General features: G+C 49.1%; 1 protein-coding gene across 3 annotated transcripts in view; it reads left to right on the top strand.

Annotated features, from left to right (window-relative positions):
• The first annotated feature begins 3,714 nt into the window (after positions 1–3,714).
• The window catches only part of ITPKB (inositol-trisphosphate 3-kinase B), a 70,229-nt gene continuing 59,472 nt past the window's right edge, over positions 3,715–14,471 (top strand). Inside the window, exons 1-3 of one of the 3 annotated variants that reach the window (XM_086870402.1) lie at positions 3,762–3,852; positions 5,464–5,689; positions 5,778–6,849. In XM_086870402.1, coding sequence (XP_086726528.1) covers positions 5,941–6,849 — 909 coding nt within the window. In that variant the 5' untranslated portion in view covers positions 3,762–3,852; positions 5,464–5,689; positions 5,778–5,940. Of the gene's footprint in view, positions 3,853–4,212; positions 4,388–5,463; positions 5,690–5,777; positions 6,850–14,471 lie in introns of those variants that run through there. The other 2 variants (XM_086870392.1, XM_086870389.1) reach the window with 2 other exon arrangements.

Below are 14,471 nucleotides of genomic sequence, written 5' to 3'. Positions count from 1 at the left end.
GCAGATGTGTGCTGTGCCTGTGTCAGACACCTGCCTGAACAGAGAAAATTCTCAGGACATAACATAATTCAGTGGTGTGTTTTCACTTGTGTCTTCTGTGGCTCTTTTTCTTATAAAATATTAGCCAGATTTATTCTCTGTCGTGCTGGCATGAACACAAAGCCAGTCTGTTGACTGTAGAATTAGTCTGCATTTATCTATTTATTTCTGTATTTTACATAAGTCTAAGATTCAACTCACTGGTGAGGAAATGCTGTCAGATACTGACTTCCACTGCAAGGGTGCTGATGGTTCTTCTGATGTTGGATGGGATGAACAGTGACAGTTTAGACAACTCATCTTTGAAACACAGGGAAGGCTGCCTTGCCCAACCGGTCCAAAACATGAAAGGAAGTAATATTTGAAAAAATTTATCTTATAATAAAGGAAGAATGGAAGGAGGAGGGTACTTGAGGATTGTAGTTGGTTTTTGATTAAATTGTTATGATTTTTTTCTGTTTTGTTTTTACAACTGGATTGATGCTGAGTAGTTGTGGTCCATTCTGTCCTGTTCTAGCTTTATAATGCAGCCTACACCATATTCATTTTGTGTCTTCAAGGATTCAAATGATTACAGTGACCATTTTCTACCATACAAGTATTCTCCCCTCTCCACGGAAGAAGGTATTTCTGCAGTACATGATTCTGTTTCAGTAGGTGTTTTGGATTTGGCTTTTTTGCCTGTTTCTGTGGTTTGGATTGGAAAAGAAGTTCTTCATTTCAGTACATGTGGACCAGGACCTCAACTCCATGGGGAGAGGGTGTATAAAACAGCAAAGGACAGTTCCACCTTTGCTTGAGAGGGTCACCAGCACAGTACTGATCTGCCAGGGCTCCTCCAGCCTTGGAGGGCTGTGCCTGGAAGGAGCTTTGGACAACACTCAAAGTAAAACATTAGCTAAAGGCTGAAAGGAGTAAAACAGCCTTGGCTGTATTGTCCGTGTTTGCTATCCAGCAATTGCTTCCTGTGCAGCTCATCCCTGCTCCTGCCCAAAAGCCCTCTCATCTGGCTCCAGTGGGGCAGAGGGGCTCCTTCTCCCACTGGTAGCCAAACCTCCTCTTCCTTCCACAGGATCCCACATGGCAGGGCTGTCCCATCACCCTCATAAAAAGCCACCTCCCTGCAGTGATCAGCAGCCATAGCCCAGATGAGCTACCCATGCTGCTCATGGGGCACAGTGAGCACATTTGGGACAGCTAATTCTCCATAAAACATGATAATTAACGTGTCTCCCTTCAAGTTCACAGAGGTGCTGGGAGGCCATTAACTTTGACAGCTGTGATATTTCATTCCCTAAACACCTCTAGCCAGTGTGTCAATGGGAGATGTCACACAGGACAGCTCCATGCCCTTCTCTAAGTGTCTGTCCTCACTTTATTTCAGTTTATTTTACAGTAGATATGTGCCCTTCCTAAGTGGAAGATCCTGTTCATTTTAATGGCTCCACTCCCTTGGATAAGGACAAGACAAAAGTTGGCTGGATCAACTGTTTGCCCTAACCCAGCCTGTTTCACTATCCTTAAGCACTGTAATGATTTTCTTTGGAAGCAGGAAACATAAATTTAAATGAAGAAGGTAGCTTAAGGAGAAGCAAGATCTTTTAACACCCAACACTGCAGTTTTAATTGAAGAAAATACACTGAGAGAGTCAGAGTGGAACGATCTTTTTGTTCTCTTTGTGCAGCACCTAAGGCAACACTGCCAAAGCCATGGAGAAGACTCCTCAGCAACATCAAGTAACTACAGCAGTAGTCGTGCCCAGGGTCTGTATCTATGAAAGCAACTTTTCTCTTTTCTTGCTTCCATCCTTGTTCCTGGATTGGACTAGCAACCTGTATGGTTTGTGTTTTCCATTTAGGCTAACCTCAAACACTTGGTTTCCACTTGATTGGAAACAAGTGTGCTGAAAGCTGTCTGCTCTTTCCTCACTACACAATGTGGACTGCTGCCTGGCTCTGGTCTGGAAACAATTATGTCCCTCATGTACCTACCGGTTCCGAACAGTCAAAGACTTATCCCTAGACTTTCTTTTCCTCTTTGCACTCTTATTAGCCCCTTCCTTTATAAATAGAACTTGTCATTGTATATAATGCCCACAGAATAGCTCCAGTTCTGTTATTTGACAAAATTACTGCCACATTTTAAAGCCAGGTCTCCCTTGAGGGAGTTTTGTATCTGTAAATATGCCATAGTGAATTCACCCCTCTTTTATCCTGTTCTGATAGGATGAATTTTGATGGTGTTTGAATTTGTGGGACTTTAAGAAAGGGTGGGACTTTAAGCACACATTGTGGTTACAGTAGTGTAAATATTCTTCAACAAGCCCAAAGAATGGTCAAAACATCCACACACAGATGTGCAGTAATGCTTCCAAGTATTTGCAGATGCTACCAGCATAGCATAGTACAGCTGTTCTAAAAAAGAACATACCTGTTTATCTGCCGGTATTCCTGGATTTATTCTTTCTTTCAAATGTTCCTACTTTTCAACATGTATGCAGACATGAGAGAATGTGAGCAACAGAATCTGCAGATATTTGCACACAGAGGTAAGCTCATGCCATGAATAGTGCCATTATACTAAGCAGGGTCACTTTTCTCAGGGAGATTGATCTCATACTTTATTTCATGAAGACTAGTTCCCAACTAAGCACAGACTGTGAGGAAACAAATTGGAGTGGAAAGAGTCTATAAATTTCTTTTCCTGCACTGAATTCAAAATAGCGTTTCTCTTACTGGAAAAACAAACATAAGCTCAGTTTGGGTGTTTCTGTCTGCCTGCCTGCGGGATTGGTAGTCCACACCTTCTGCCAGTTCGGAGACCTCTCTGCCCCCGTTTATGCTCTAGAGGTTATGTCTTAATTACAGAAAAGCTGATCTGCTGTGACATCAATTTCCCTCTCTAGGGGAAATTCCTAGCTGTGAAATCCTAGTAGAGGCAAATTGCTGTTCTTTTTTCTTTTACTTTTTCTCCTTTTTTTTTTTGGTTTTTTTTTTTGTTTTTTTATTTGTCTTTGGCCAGTCCAGACCAACCCCAAAACTGTCATCTGGGTTTGACCTTGACTACTGCTTTGAGAGTGCATTGGAGAGCCTGCTCTCCTAAAGTGCTGACGTACAGACAACTATTTCCAATGAGTTACCTTGATACACAAGCCAGGCTGTATCACAGCCAAGAGCCTGCTTCTCCTGCCAAGCAGGATCCAAGCCTGGGGGCTGCAGGTGCTGAGAAAGTGCTGTGTCCCTCCATGAATCAAAAAGGGTAGATAGTGTCCTGAACGAGTTACCTGCAGCCCTGCCTAAACCTGGGGCATCATCACAGCAAGTCAAAATGCCATCGACTCTCTAGAGAAGTGTGGGGGTCATCCTACCTCCCTTGGGATGTGCTGACCCAAAGCCACCCAACCTGGCAGGGAGGGCTTTGCGCCAGCCTTGGGCTCGTGTGAACGACCAACACGCTGAGAAGCAGCAGGACTGAGCCGTGGTGCCTGGGGAAGGGGGATGCCGGGGGAAATCGCTGGGTTAGTCGGTGCCTTCGAGCCGGGTGCGTGGGGAGCTGGGTGGCCTTTTACTCCGCGTTGCTGGCGCTGCCGGCACCACCCTTTGCCTTGAGCGCTGTGCCGCGGGGAGGGCTCGAGCGGCCGGCGGCGCTGGGAGGCCGGGATGCGGAGGCGAGGCGGGGGATGCCCCCCCCGGGCGGGCGGTGCCGGGGCTGACCGGGGGCTCTGCCGGGCCCCGCACCGCACGCCGCTACCGCGGGTGGAAAATGCCTCGTGTGTCTTGAACCCACAGCTCAGCAACCAAAGCACGGCGACGGTGGGTTTTTTTGTTGTTTTGTTAGTTGGTTTTTTTTTTCTTAGTTAACAATGGAAACTTTTTTTTTTTTTTTCAGTGTTTCCCTCCAGCCCGAGCCGAGCGAGAAGAGAAAAAAAAAAAAAAACTTGTTCCGCTGAGTTCAACCCCAGACAGGCTCACAACTTCCTTCCTGCTCTCCTACCCCCTCCCTCCGCTCTCCTCCTCCTCCTCGCCGCTCCTCTCCCTCTCCTCCTCCTCCTGCTCTCTCCGCCTTTCCAGCCGCACCGGGAGCGGGCGCTGGGGCCGCGGCTCGGAGCTGCCCGGAGCGCGGAGCCGCCCGGAGCCCGGAGCCGCCCGCGCAGCCTTGGCCGCCCGGGCAGAGGAGGGGCAGAGCCCGGCTCGGCCGGTCCGCCCCGGGGCAGGAGAGGCGTTCGGAGCCGCGGAGGGAGCGGGTGTCCCGGCAGCCCCGCGGCGATGGTTTCGGCAGCGCCCCGCGGCCGCCGGCGGGCGCTGCCGGGCGGCGCGCACTGAGGACGGGCGCGGATCCCAGCCCCAGGTAAGCGGCGGCGCGGGGGGGTCGCGGCCGCCCCTCCGCCGGGGGATCCCCGGCAGCCGCTCCGGGGGGCGGTGCGGGGCCAGCCGGGCCCCGCGCGGAGGAAGGGGCGAGCCGAGGGCGGGCAGAGGGGCAGGGTGCTGCCCCGGGGCCGAGCGGGCTGTCCCACGCCCGAAGACTGGCCGAGCACCTTGTGCCGATGCTCGCTTTCGCACTCGAGCCGCGGTGCTGGGAGCATTGCTGTGGCTAGGATCCCTGCAAAGAGTGGCTGCCCGCGCTGCCTGGGCTCCGTTGAGCCTCGCACTGCCTCCAAGCAATGCCGGGAGGGATGGGAAGCCCTTTGGTCGCACCGTGAGTTGGGACTGCGCTTAGACTTGTGGGCATTTACCTGCCAGGAGCCTCACAGGGGGACGCACAGGGATACCGCTGATAGCATCACACGCGAGTGCTTCCAGAGGCATGTACACCCATAGCCAGAGTTAGCGCGCTGTGTGTAAACAAGTTTGTACTCTCATGTGGGCAGTGTGTTTGTGCAGACACAGTTCTCAGGAGCTCCCGTGCCCTGGCATGGGATGGGGACTGCAACTCCAGTGCACATGGAGCAAACAGAAGATGATGGAAGGCAAGCTGAAGTGCACAGTGTCACAGAGAGCCACCTACAAGCTGCAGAGCCTCTCTCACACACGTACACAGCTACACACTCGCCAAAACAAACATCACTGCACTTCTCTGCGTGTGGGGTCCGGGCTGTGACTTGGAGGCAGTTGCAGTGTTCGACATCCCAGACAGCAGATGTGCACAGGAGTGGCACATTTAGCCAGGGCATTCATGAAGATGTGCAAATCCGGGTTGTTGCACGTGGTAAGTTAGGGGGCTAACTTGAGATGTGGCCCTATGCCATACACAGCTGTGCAAGCAGAGTCTCCCTGTGTATCATACAACAGAAATCCATTCCTGAGACTTGGTCTTGCTCTAGGTGACAGACTTGAGTGTAACAACTGTAAGTTGTTTGGAGTTTTTATTTTCCGTTAGAAAATGTCAGGTTTTGGGGCAAACATTTGAAAATTGCCAACTTTCAGTTCACACCAGTTGACTGCAATTCTCTTATTCTGTTGGAATGGCTGCTGGCTGTGTGTCTTCTCAAACACTGCTGCTGCAGCTGTGTCGACAGGCAACCTGGAGAGGGGGCAGGGAAGGCAGGGGAGAGGGGAAACAGCCCCAAACCTGACTTCCCCTTCACTCAGATCCTTCTGATGACCAGGCTGGACGGTGTCCCCAGGGGCGGCGCACTGGGGATGCATGCAGGTGGGAAGAGTCTGGCACGCTGTGTGCCCAGCTGGATGGCGACCTAAGGAAGGGCACAGAACTACTCTCACTGCTTCTCTCTCCCCAGCTGTCCCATTTTATGGAGGTGCGGGCCAGGGCCAGCCCAGCTCCCCTTTTTCCTGCTGGCGATGCTGCTGGTCCCTTCGTGGAGAGACCCTGGGCAGCCCCGCAGAACCTGAGTGCCGAGGCGGCAGTGGCGACGGCCTCCCTGTGCTCCCCGGCTGACTACTATGGCCGTGTACTGCTATGCGCTCAATAGCTTGGTGATGATGAATAGCAACAGCGAGGTGACAAGCGGCAGGAGCAAGACGCCGCCTCCTCCCGGACAAGTGCTGCCCAGGGGTCCGGAGACGCCCGGCAGCTGCCGCTCGCTCCCTGTTTTCAGCGCGGCCCCGGTGCCGCCCCGCTCCCCGCGCTGTGGCCCCGCTTTCCTCTTCCCACCACCTGAGGAGCCCCTGCGGCAGCCAGCCAGCCCCGGGGGGCGGCGGGGCAGCCGAGGCGAAGAGGGACAGCCAGGACCCCCCATGGCACGGCAGCTTCAAAGGGAGCTGCACAACGTGCAGGTGAACCAGAAAGTGGGGCTCTTCGAGGCACACATCCAGGCACACAGCTCTGCTGCCCAGCCACCCCGGAGCCCCCGGCTAGCCCGGCCCCGTCCGGCCAGCCCCACGGCGCCTGTGGCGGGGCTTGGAACTGGACCCCGGCCACGAGCCTACGGGGAGAGCGAGGCCCCCGATGCTGGTGGGGTGCAGGTTTGTGTGAGCACTGCAGAGCCCTCCAGGAGGCCAGTGATGATGGTGGAGCTGGCAGAGAGCAGCAGTCCTCTGGAGCAGTCAGGGCTTGCACCACGGCAAGAGGAGGTGGTGGTGGCCCCCACAGGACTTAAGGGCCAGCACCCAGCCATCAGTGGGAGCATCCCTGCCGTCATTGTCACAGACCTGGGGGGCCCGGAGGAGGAGGTGGGCACCCTGCCCCCTGGCAGCCTGCCTGTCCGGAAGCTCTCATCATCCTCAGCGTCTTCCACTGGCTTCTCCTCGTCCTGGGAGGAGTCTGAGGAGGACATCTCCAGTGACCCCGAGCGCACCCTGGACCAGACCCCGGCCTTCCTGCAGACCCTGGACCAGCAGAAGCCCCGAGTGGTGAGTCTTGTGTGCCAGCCCTGGGGAGGTGGGGTGAAGGGCAGCAGCATCCCTGCTCCAAGGCACAGCTGCAGCAGGAGAGCAGAGGTCTGGTGCAGCAGAGTTCTGCAGAGAAACTTTACACTTGCTCAGTGGTGTTTGCTTTCCCTCACATGAAAAGCTTTCAGACTTAGAAGAGGGATTCTAAGTTGGAAAATCCTCACATGAGAGAGTAGTGGTACCTGATTCACACACCTGATTCAAGTGCACAGTCCTTGCAGAGCTTCCTTGGTGCTGCAAAGCTGCCTGCCAGCATGCTTAAAATACATCCATGGACTGCAGTCTTCTGCTGACATGTGATTACGAGCTTCAGTTTTTCCTCAGCACAGCTTCCCTGGGTGCTGGAGGTTTCCCATGGTTTACATGAGCCTAAGGGAGAATTTATTTCCTCCCTGGAGTTGAAACTGTGTGGGCTAACTGTCTGTTCAGGTTTACAGTGATGCCCATCACCACAATGTCTCTGTGTCTTTCATACAGAAGCAAAATGCTCCAGAATTTCTGGTATTTCCCCTTTTGAATAAAACATGCTTGTGGGGTATCTTATATTTTAGGTAAGCGTATTTTTATTAGGTATTTATATTAAGTTCATTTGTTTCAGGATCTGTGCTGTGGAGCTGGTTGTGAGGCTTTAGGCAAGAACAAGTGTTTTGTTACCCTTAGAGAAGAAAGATCTCAGAGAGGAGAGCTCTGAGGCATTCTCCAAAGGCATGAGACAGTCATGGGATTTGTTGTGTCACTAGGGGAGTTCATTGCATGTCTGCATCACACAGAATGTGCTTTTCTCTGAGCTGTCACACCAGTTATCCAGAGGGCTTTGAACCACTTTAACCCAGTGCAGGGCACCCGTCACGAGGTTCTCCAACCAGCACATGGTCTTTGCTATCATCCATCTCTGAGACATTAGACTGATTTGAGCCCAACTCCGCAGCCTCACACTGACAAACCTTGAAACATGCAGGACAACCCAGTGGCTCATTAATTTAAAGAGTTTAATAAAGGCCCATCAACTTTCAATGATGTGTTTCACTACGTTCTACTTCCAATAGACACATGGTAGTGAAACTTCTGCTAAACTCAATGACATGAGGAAAACTACTGCAGGGAAACATCTAAGTGAAGGCATCAAACTTGGAAGAACTGAGACTGTGGTTTGTAAAACACTCAGCAGGCTGAAATAAGTATCTTTTCTTTTGTACTCCTTTTGTCTTATTCCAAGAATCCAGGCTCCGTTGTGCCCAGGATGGAGCAGCAGCTGAGTAAAATCAGTTCATGCAGTTATGAATCTGTAGTTCATCGTGTTTGCAGACAGTTTTGTATTTTGGGGCTCTCAACTGATGAATCAGCTTGTTCCCTTTGGGAGCTGCTACAATCCCTCTGCTGATTAAATTCTGCTGGTTTTATGTGCATGAGCTGTAGTAATCTCTGCTCCATTCTCTGCGCTAATGACCATTCCTAGTGCCAGATCCCACTGATTTGCTGCAGAAAACAGTTCATTGATGGGCAAAAGCATGCCTGATGCTACTTTAGAAAGCTTCCTGGAGCCTCAAGCTGACTCTGCACAACCTCCCGTGGTCTCCAGTGAGCTCAGCCAGGCTGGTGGCTCAGCAGTGAACAGGCAAGGCTCATTTGTATTGCTAAAAGGTCTGGATGAGAGCAAACTCAGATCAGGTCTAAGATCTGAATGACTGCTGGGCTTCATGGGACTACTCAGGCTAAAAGAGATGAAGATCTGATCCAAAACATGTCAGGCAGCCTAAGGAGGTGCACTTGATTTTGTGTTTCAGCACTGGAGTCTCAGCAGGAGCAGTGAGGTTCATTTACAATGATATTAATTTCCACAGGGCTCCACAGGTCCCATGCAGGGCTGATCACTGACTTTGGCAGGTTATGGTCAATTTCTCAGCAGGATTATGTGCAGATGCCTAGTAATTCAAAATTGATTTTGTATAAAGAATACCCAGCTTTGTGTACTGGTTGGCAATATCTTGTAAATTCGTAACGACAGCAGAAGGCAGCTACTGAAGCAGTGTCAGGTTGCACACTCATTTGTTTTCATGAACTTACTATTTCCTTTCAACAGTGCACATGGTCTGAAAATGAGTTGTGTAATGAGGGAGAATGTGTGAGAAGCTCTCTCCACAACTCCTGCTTTTAGTCAAATCCTGGGAGACCTTGGCCAAGAGAAACCAACAAGGTGCCTCTGGGTGCCTCTGGGTTTAGGTAAACGCAGGGCAGGCAGAGAGCCCTGCCTGTCTGCAGTGGGTGCTGCTGGCACAGGAGAGGCTGTTGTACCTGGAGGAGAGGTAATGACGAGCGGCAGGAAAGCAGTTCTTACCGCAGATACAGTCTGTGCTGCACATCTCACATACCATGTTTACAGATTTGATAAACAGCAGGCCTGCTCCTGCCCTTCCTTTTTGGAGGCTGTGTGGCTTAGCAAATCTGTTAGGGATGTCCGGCTGTCTGTTGTCGTTCCTCCTGACATCCCAGGGAAACAGGCAGATCCCTCCGGCTGGCATGGACTCATCCTCCATTTGTACTCCAGGTAGGAAACTTTGTGTTCAGACCTGAAAATTGGCCAGTAAGAAAATGATGTTGCCAAGTGAAAGGGAGGAAGGTATTGTGGCCACATTTTTTGGACATCTGTGACTGAAACAGGCTTTGCCTCTGTTTATGAAACAGTTTGCTCAGAGTTTTCCCTATCCCTGGAGTGCCCTGGTGCTCAGTGGACTCACAGCACCGGGGAACAGTGGCCCTGACATGGTGGTTGCAGACTTGTGAAGTGCAGTGACAGTAAGCAATGTGACGTTTTGCTGTTTAATTGCAAATCCACTTAAGGTCTGAGTAAACTTCTACGTAAGGGCTTCTGCAGCTGTGGCTTTCCCCGGGCTGTGGGCTGCTGCTGGAGAAACCCCATGCTTGTTTATTGATGCTTGCAAGGTTTCAGAGACACTTGAGCGACTGCACTTCTCGGGCTGTGTGGGAGGGACGGGCTGTCCAGAAAGCGTGTTGGGATGGGGACACTGTGGTTTGGAAATGCCACAGGGGAGCCCTCTCTGCACACCCCCTGTGACCAACACAGGCAGTTTGGGGAAGGAACTGATGCCTCTGCTCACCAACCACCTGAGTCAGGAGGATGTTGGAAGGCACCTGCCTCCATCATTGTCTCATGCTGAGGGGGGGCATTTCTCCCCTCATGGCTGATCACACAGGTTGGGTGTGTAGGGAAGTGAGAAGGTTTGCCCCAGAATCTTTGCCCCAGGTTCTGAGTGGCACAGGCAGCCTGAAATGGCCACCCAGTCTCCTGAGGAGACACCTAAAATAAGATACGTTCTAGCTGTGACTCCCACTGACTTATTGACTGGAAAAATAGCAGTGTATTAGTTTTGCTATTTTGGGGGCTCTATTGGGTCTTCCCAAGGGATTGCTGATAACCAGGATTAACCAGCAGACTTGTCCAACTCTTGGAAACTGGCTGTACCCCTTAAGCAAAAGATATTCCAAAGCTGGTCATTAGTGAGTCCTTGTCATTGACTTAAATTCCCTGGTGTGTCAACTTCTCCACAACTGGAGACAAAGCAACAGACAAGTGTGGGGAAAGGCAGAAATTGTGCAAGCAAGCACGTACTATAGAAAAATGACATGTCAGGGGGGAAAAGAACCCCTTCCTGGAAAAACAGTGCAAGACATTGCAGTGTTCCTCTTCCTGGCTTTCCCACAGCCGCTGTGGAAATGCAAGGATGTACAGTAGAACAGTAAATCAAGGGACTTGGTACACTGTGAAACTTCTGCTCCTTTCAGCAGGCCGAGTAGATTTCTCAGAATAAGAGAGTTCCATTAACCTGTGCAAAATGGCAAGAACTTTTGGAAAAAGCTAATGGCAGTGCTGATGACAGGCATTCTTTTAATTGATTTATTTGTTTGACTCACAATGGCTGTTAATACAGTCCTGAAAGGAGCCAAGTTTAGATACAGCTAGTGTCAGCCAAGGGCCTCTGGGACCTTTGCTTATTTCTCTTTGAGATGTTCCAAGGCATAAGCTGACAACAGGAGTCCTGATTTGTTCCTATAAAAATCAATCAAATTAAATATGCTTTCGTTCCCTTTCCAAGCTGTCACTGTTATCAGGAAGTCTTTGTGTAACAGAAACCATGACCACATGGCTATGGTGATACATGCAAGCCCTGTGAATATATATCTTTATGCCAACTGTGTTTATGTGTTTTACTACTTACTCCCACTGTGTTTGTCTTAAAAGCTCCTAATCTTATGAGCTTGTGAGTGGTATCTCTGATTTAGTATCAATATAGTCTGGTGTATTAGGGCCCTGCCTGCTTACTCAGAAGAGAGACTGTTCTTTCATTTTCTGAAAGGGAAGATGCTTAGCACACCTGGTAAATTGCCAAAGGATGGAGTCTCCCTGCTGTGGGAAGATTAGTGGGGAGAGGGGAATGAGGTCGACAGCTCTGTGTTTCCCCTTTCAGAACACCATGCTAAGCAGACCTGACAGCATGGTGTGTTCTACCTGCTGGGATGAGATAAGGACACCCCAGTGCTCGGTGGACTGGGCAGAGCTTCAGGCTCTTTGTGGATGGAGGCTTTGCACTTCAGGGACTTCACAAAGCATCACTCCCTATTCCATAGCTTATCCTCTACCTACTCATGTGACCCTCTCAGGGAATAAGCAGCTTTTCTATGGGCTTCCACCCACAGAGGCTAAGTGAAGATGCTGCCATAACCCAATGAGAGACATATGGTGCTTCTTCAAGTCTGTTTTCATCAGCACTTTTAAGCTCATTGGGAAGGGTTTCTTCTCTCCACACATTCTCCATGATTGACAGGGCAGGAATTACATGGCACATAGCAGATCCTTTTCATAAAGGGACTTATTTGCTAGCACAGCTGCTGTCTCTTGCATATTTTGTTTCTCAAAAAAAATTCATGCTGAAAGCATCCATGAAAGTAGCAAAATAACCCCGCCCCTATATTTCTGAGGTGCAGGAAGAACAAACATTATCTTTAGGATCCCCAGCACTGGAAAGAGCCAGATTTCCACCTCTTCTGATGGGAATTGCAGGATATCAGGGGCTTGCCTGTTTGGATCCTTCGGATGGAAAACTGGGTGAATTTCATGGAAGTGGAAACTTCAGAGTTTTGTCTTCCCCTTTTTAGAGAGTTTCAATGACCAAACCCAAAGTGTAGTCAGCACCTGTCTCATGTTTTCCATATTATTTCTATAATGTGTTAGGACAGATTTGCATGTGAAGAAAATATTAGTGCAGCACTGAGCTCTCACATGCCATACGATGGCTAAAAGCCACTGCTGAGCTAATGTTTTCTTTACATGTAATTCTGTTCCAGCTCACTACAGAAATAATGACATCTATGTGTGACATTAAATATCGCTTCAGCTAAGATTAGTCTTCTGTAATGGTTAGAGATTATTTTGTTTATACCAGTAGGTAAATTTCTGCAGTAAATTTGACCTGCTTTCTTCCAGTGAGGCCCAGCCAAGCTTTCTAAGAAAGATATGTTAATATTTAACAGACAGTGAAAACTAAATGTTAACATTTTCAAATCACTGAGTAACTTTGCAGCCTAATCCCTTTTCTTAAATGTGACTTTTTGAGGAATGCTGGCTTCCACACTTGCTGTGTCACTTGATGTGGCCCTTTTATGGCATTCAACTTGCTTAGCCTTAGTGAGTGTCTCCTCAGTCATCCTAAGGTTTTCCTAACATAGCTTTCTTCTCTCTTACTCTAGTGGGATCTTCACAACTAGCCCAAGAGTTTGCTTTAAGACAGAGGAATCTGTTTCTGAATGTCTTCTATAAAATTTATTGGAATTTCATTTTTATTCCTACACATAAAAACCCAGATCATCCATAACCTGCTCCAAGTAGTTCAGAAAACTGATTCAGTCTGAGGTCTACCAGCCTCAAAAGCAAGTGCCTGTGATTGTCTTTAAAATCAGTGTTTAGGCAGCAAAATTCAGCATTCTCTGTAACGGGATTATCATCCAGCAGTGTCTTTCAGCATGAATTGGTGCAGGTACATTCAGAAGTTTGGGGTCTCCAGCTGCAAGTTTCAGTCTGGGTATGTGCACTGTGAATGCACTCAGAAAAGCCTTTGGAAAATGTAGGCTGCAGCTCCTTCTTTCCCAGGCACAGTGGGAGTTCAGCCCAGAGCTGCTGTCACAGCTGTGTGCCTGTAGAGATCCCCATCGCTGCTGTCAGCCACGGGCTGCATTTACAGAGTGGTTTCTGACCTTAATCTCTCAGAGACAGGTAATATTGGAGTCAGGAGCTGCTGCAAGCTGCTAGGACCCACGTTAGACTCTTCCCTCTCAGTATTTATTTCAGTCTTTTCATGCATTTCAGCCATGAAAAGAATGAAGTGATTTTTCTTTTTTTTTTATAGTAAAGAAAGTTCTTTTCATTAATGACATGGGAAAAGGGACAGCCAGTAAAAGGAATTTAATTCTTTCTGTTTCAGATATAAGATTTATTGCTGCTCCAAAACACAAGGATTGCTTTTGGAAGGAGAACTAGGGGGTAAAACAACAAGTGCTTAGCACTCACAACTACTTCTTGTAAGCAATACAGTGTATTATCTGATCAGCCCTACACAACGGGAACTTCATTAGCATTCTGCAGTGCTGTGGTTTTAAGTAATAGTAAAGCATCCCTTGTCTCTGTGAAAGACATAGATGTGCTCTGTAGGGACATGCCAACAGACATTTAAAAAAGTTAGATTCAAAGGACAGAATCAGGTTGTCTCTTCACTGTTTGCTTCACACACTTGATTTGCAGAGATGTAGGCACCTGGGGTTGCTGCGCGTGGACCTCTCTGAATTGATGTTTTTCCCAGGGTTTCATCCTTGACTCTAAGTCTTGTACTTGGGATTTTGGACAATAGAGTTCCTGTACTATGCAAAGCAGAAGGAGGTTTCATGGGTCTTGCAGTCTTCACTGTCACAAAACTCCCTTCAGCCGGAATGAGGACTAGTATATCAACACCAGGGTAAGCCGCATAACGTTTTGGTCGAATGGCTATGGCAAGGAGATGACACAACTCTTTCCTCCCACCCCATCAGCTTTTGCAGAAGGGGCTGTTTAGCAAAGGCTAAGCACCTACCTTCAGCATCAGCTCCTTCTCCTCCCCCTTCGCTTCCTGTCCCTTTGCCCTTGCTTGGGCAATTTATCTGCAGCAAGATAGAATCAAAGAGCCCTCTTCCTTTGCTAAACAATTCTCTCCTTTTGATAGGGTCAGATAAAATGCTGATAAAAGCAGTTGTAGCTCCGCTGAAGCCAGCAGGAGCATGCTGCAGGTTTGGTCCTTGATCGTTTTTCGCCGTGCTCACTCCTGCATGTATCCAGTTACATCCTGTGGTAAATCCAACCTTAAATTGAATTAATGAACCAGGGATGCAGTCCCTCTGGGGGGTTTGCCCGTTCACAGGTACAGTGCCTCAGAGCCTTTGGAGATAGGAGGTTTTTAAATGGAAAGTTCTGCAGGGAGGCTTTTTGCAAACTGCGTTTTAGGGTTGGGTGTTTTTCTCTCGTTTCTTGCTAAACAATCTCT

Source organism: Cyanistes caeruleus, chromosome 2 (genome assembly GCF_971803275.1).
Source record: "Cyanistes caeruleus chromosome 2, bCyaCae1.hap1.1, whole genome shotgun sequence".
In the NCBI taxonomy this organism is placed as follows: domain Eukaryota; kingdom Metazoa; phylum Chordata; class Aves; order Passeriformes; family Paridae; genus Cyanistes; species Cyanistes caeruleus.
The sequence above is the reverse complement of the archived record's forward strand: the minus strand, read 5'-3'. Positions and strand labels throughout refer to the sequence as shown.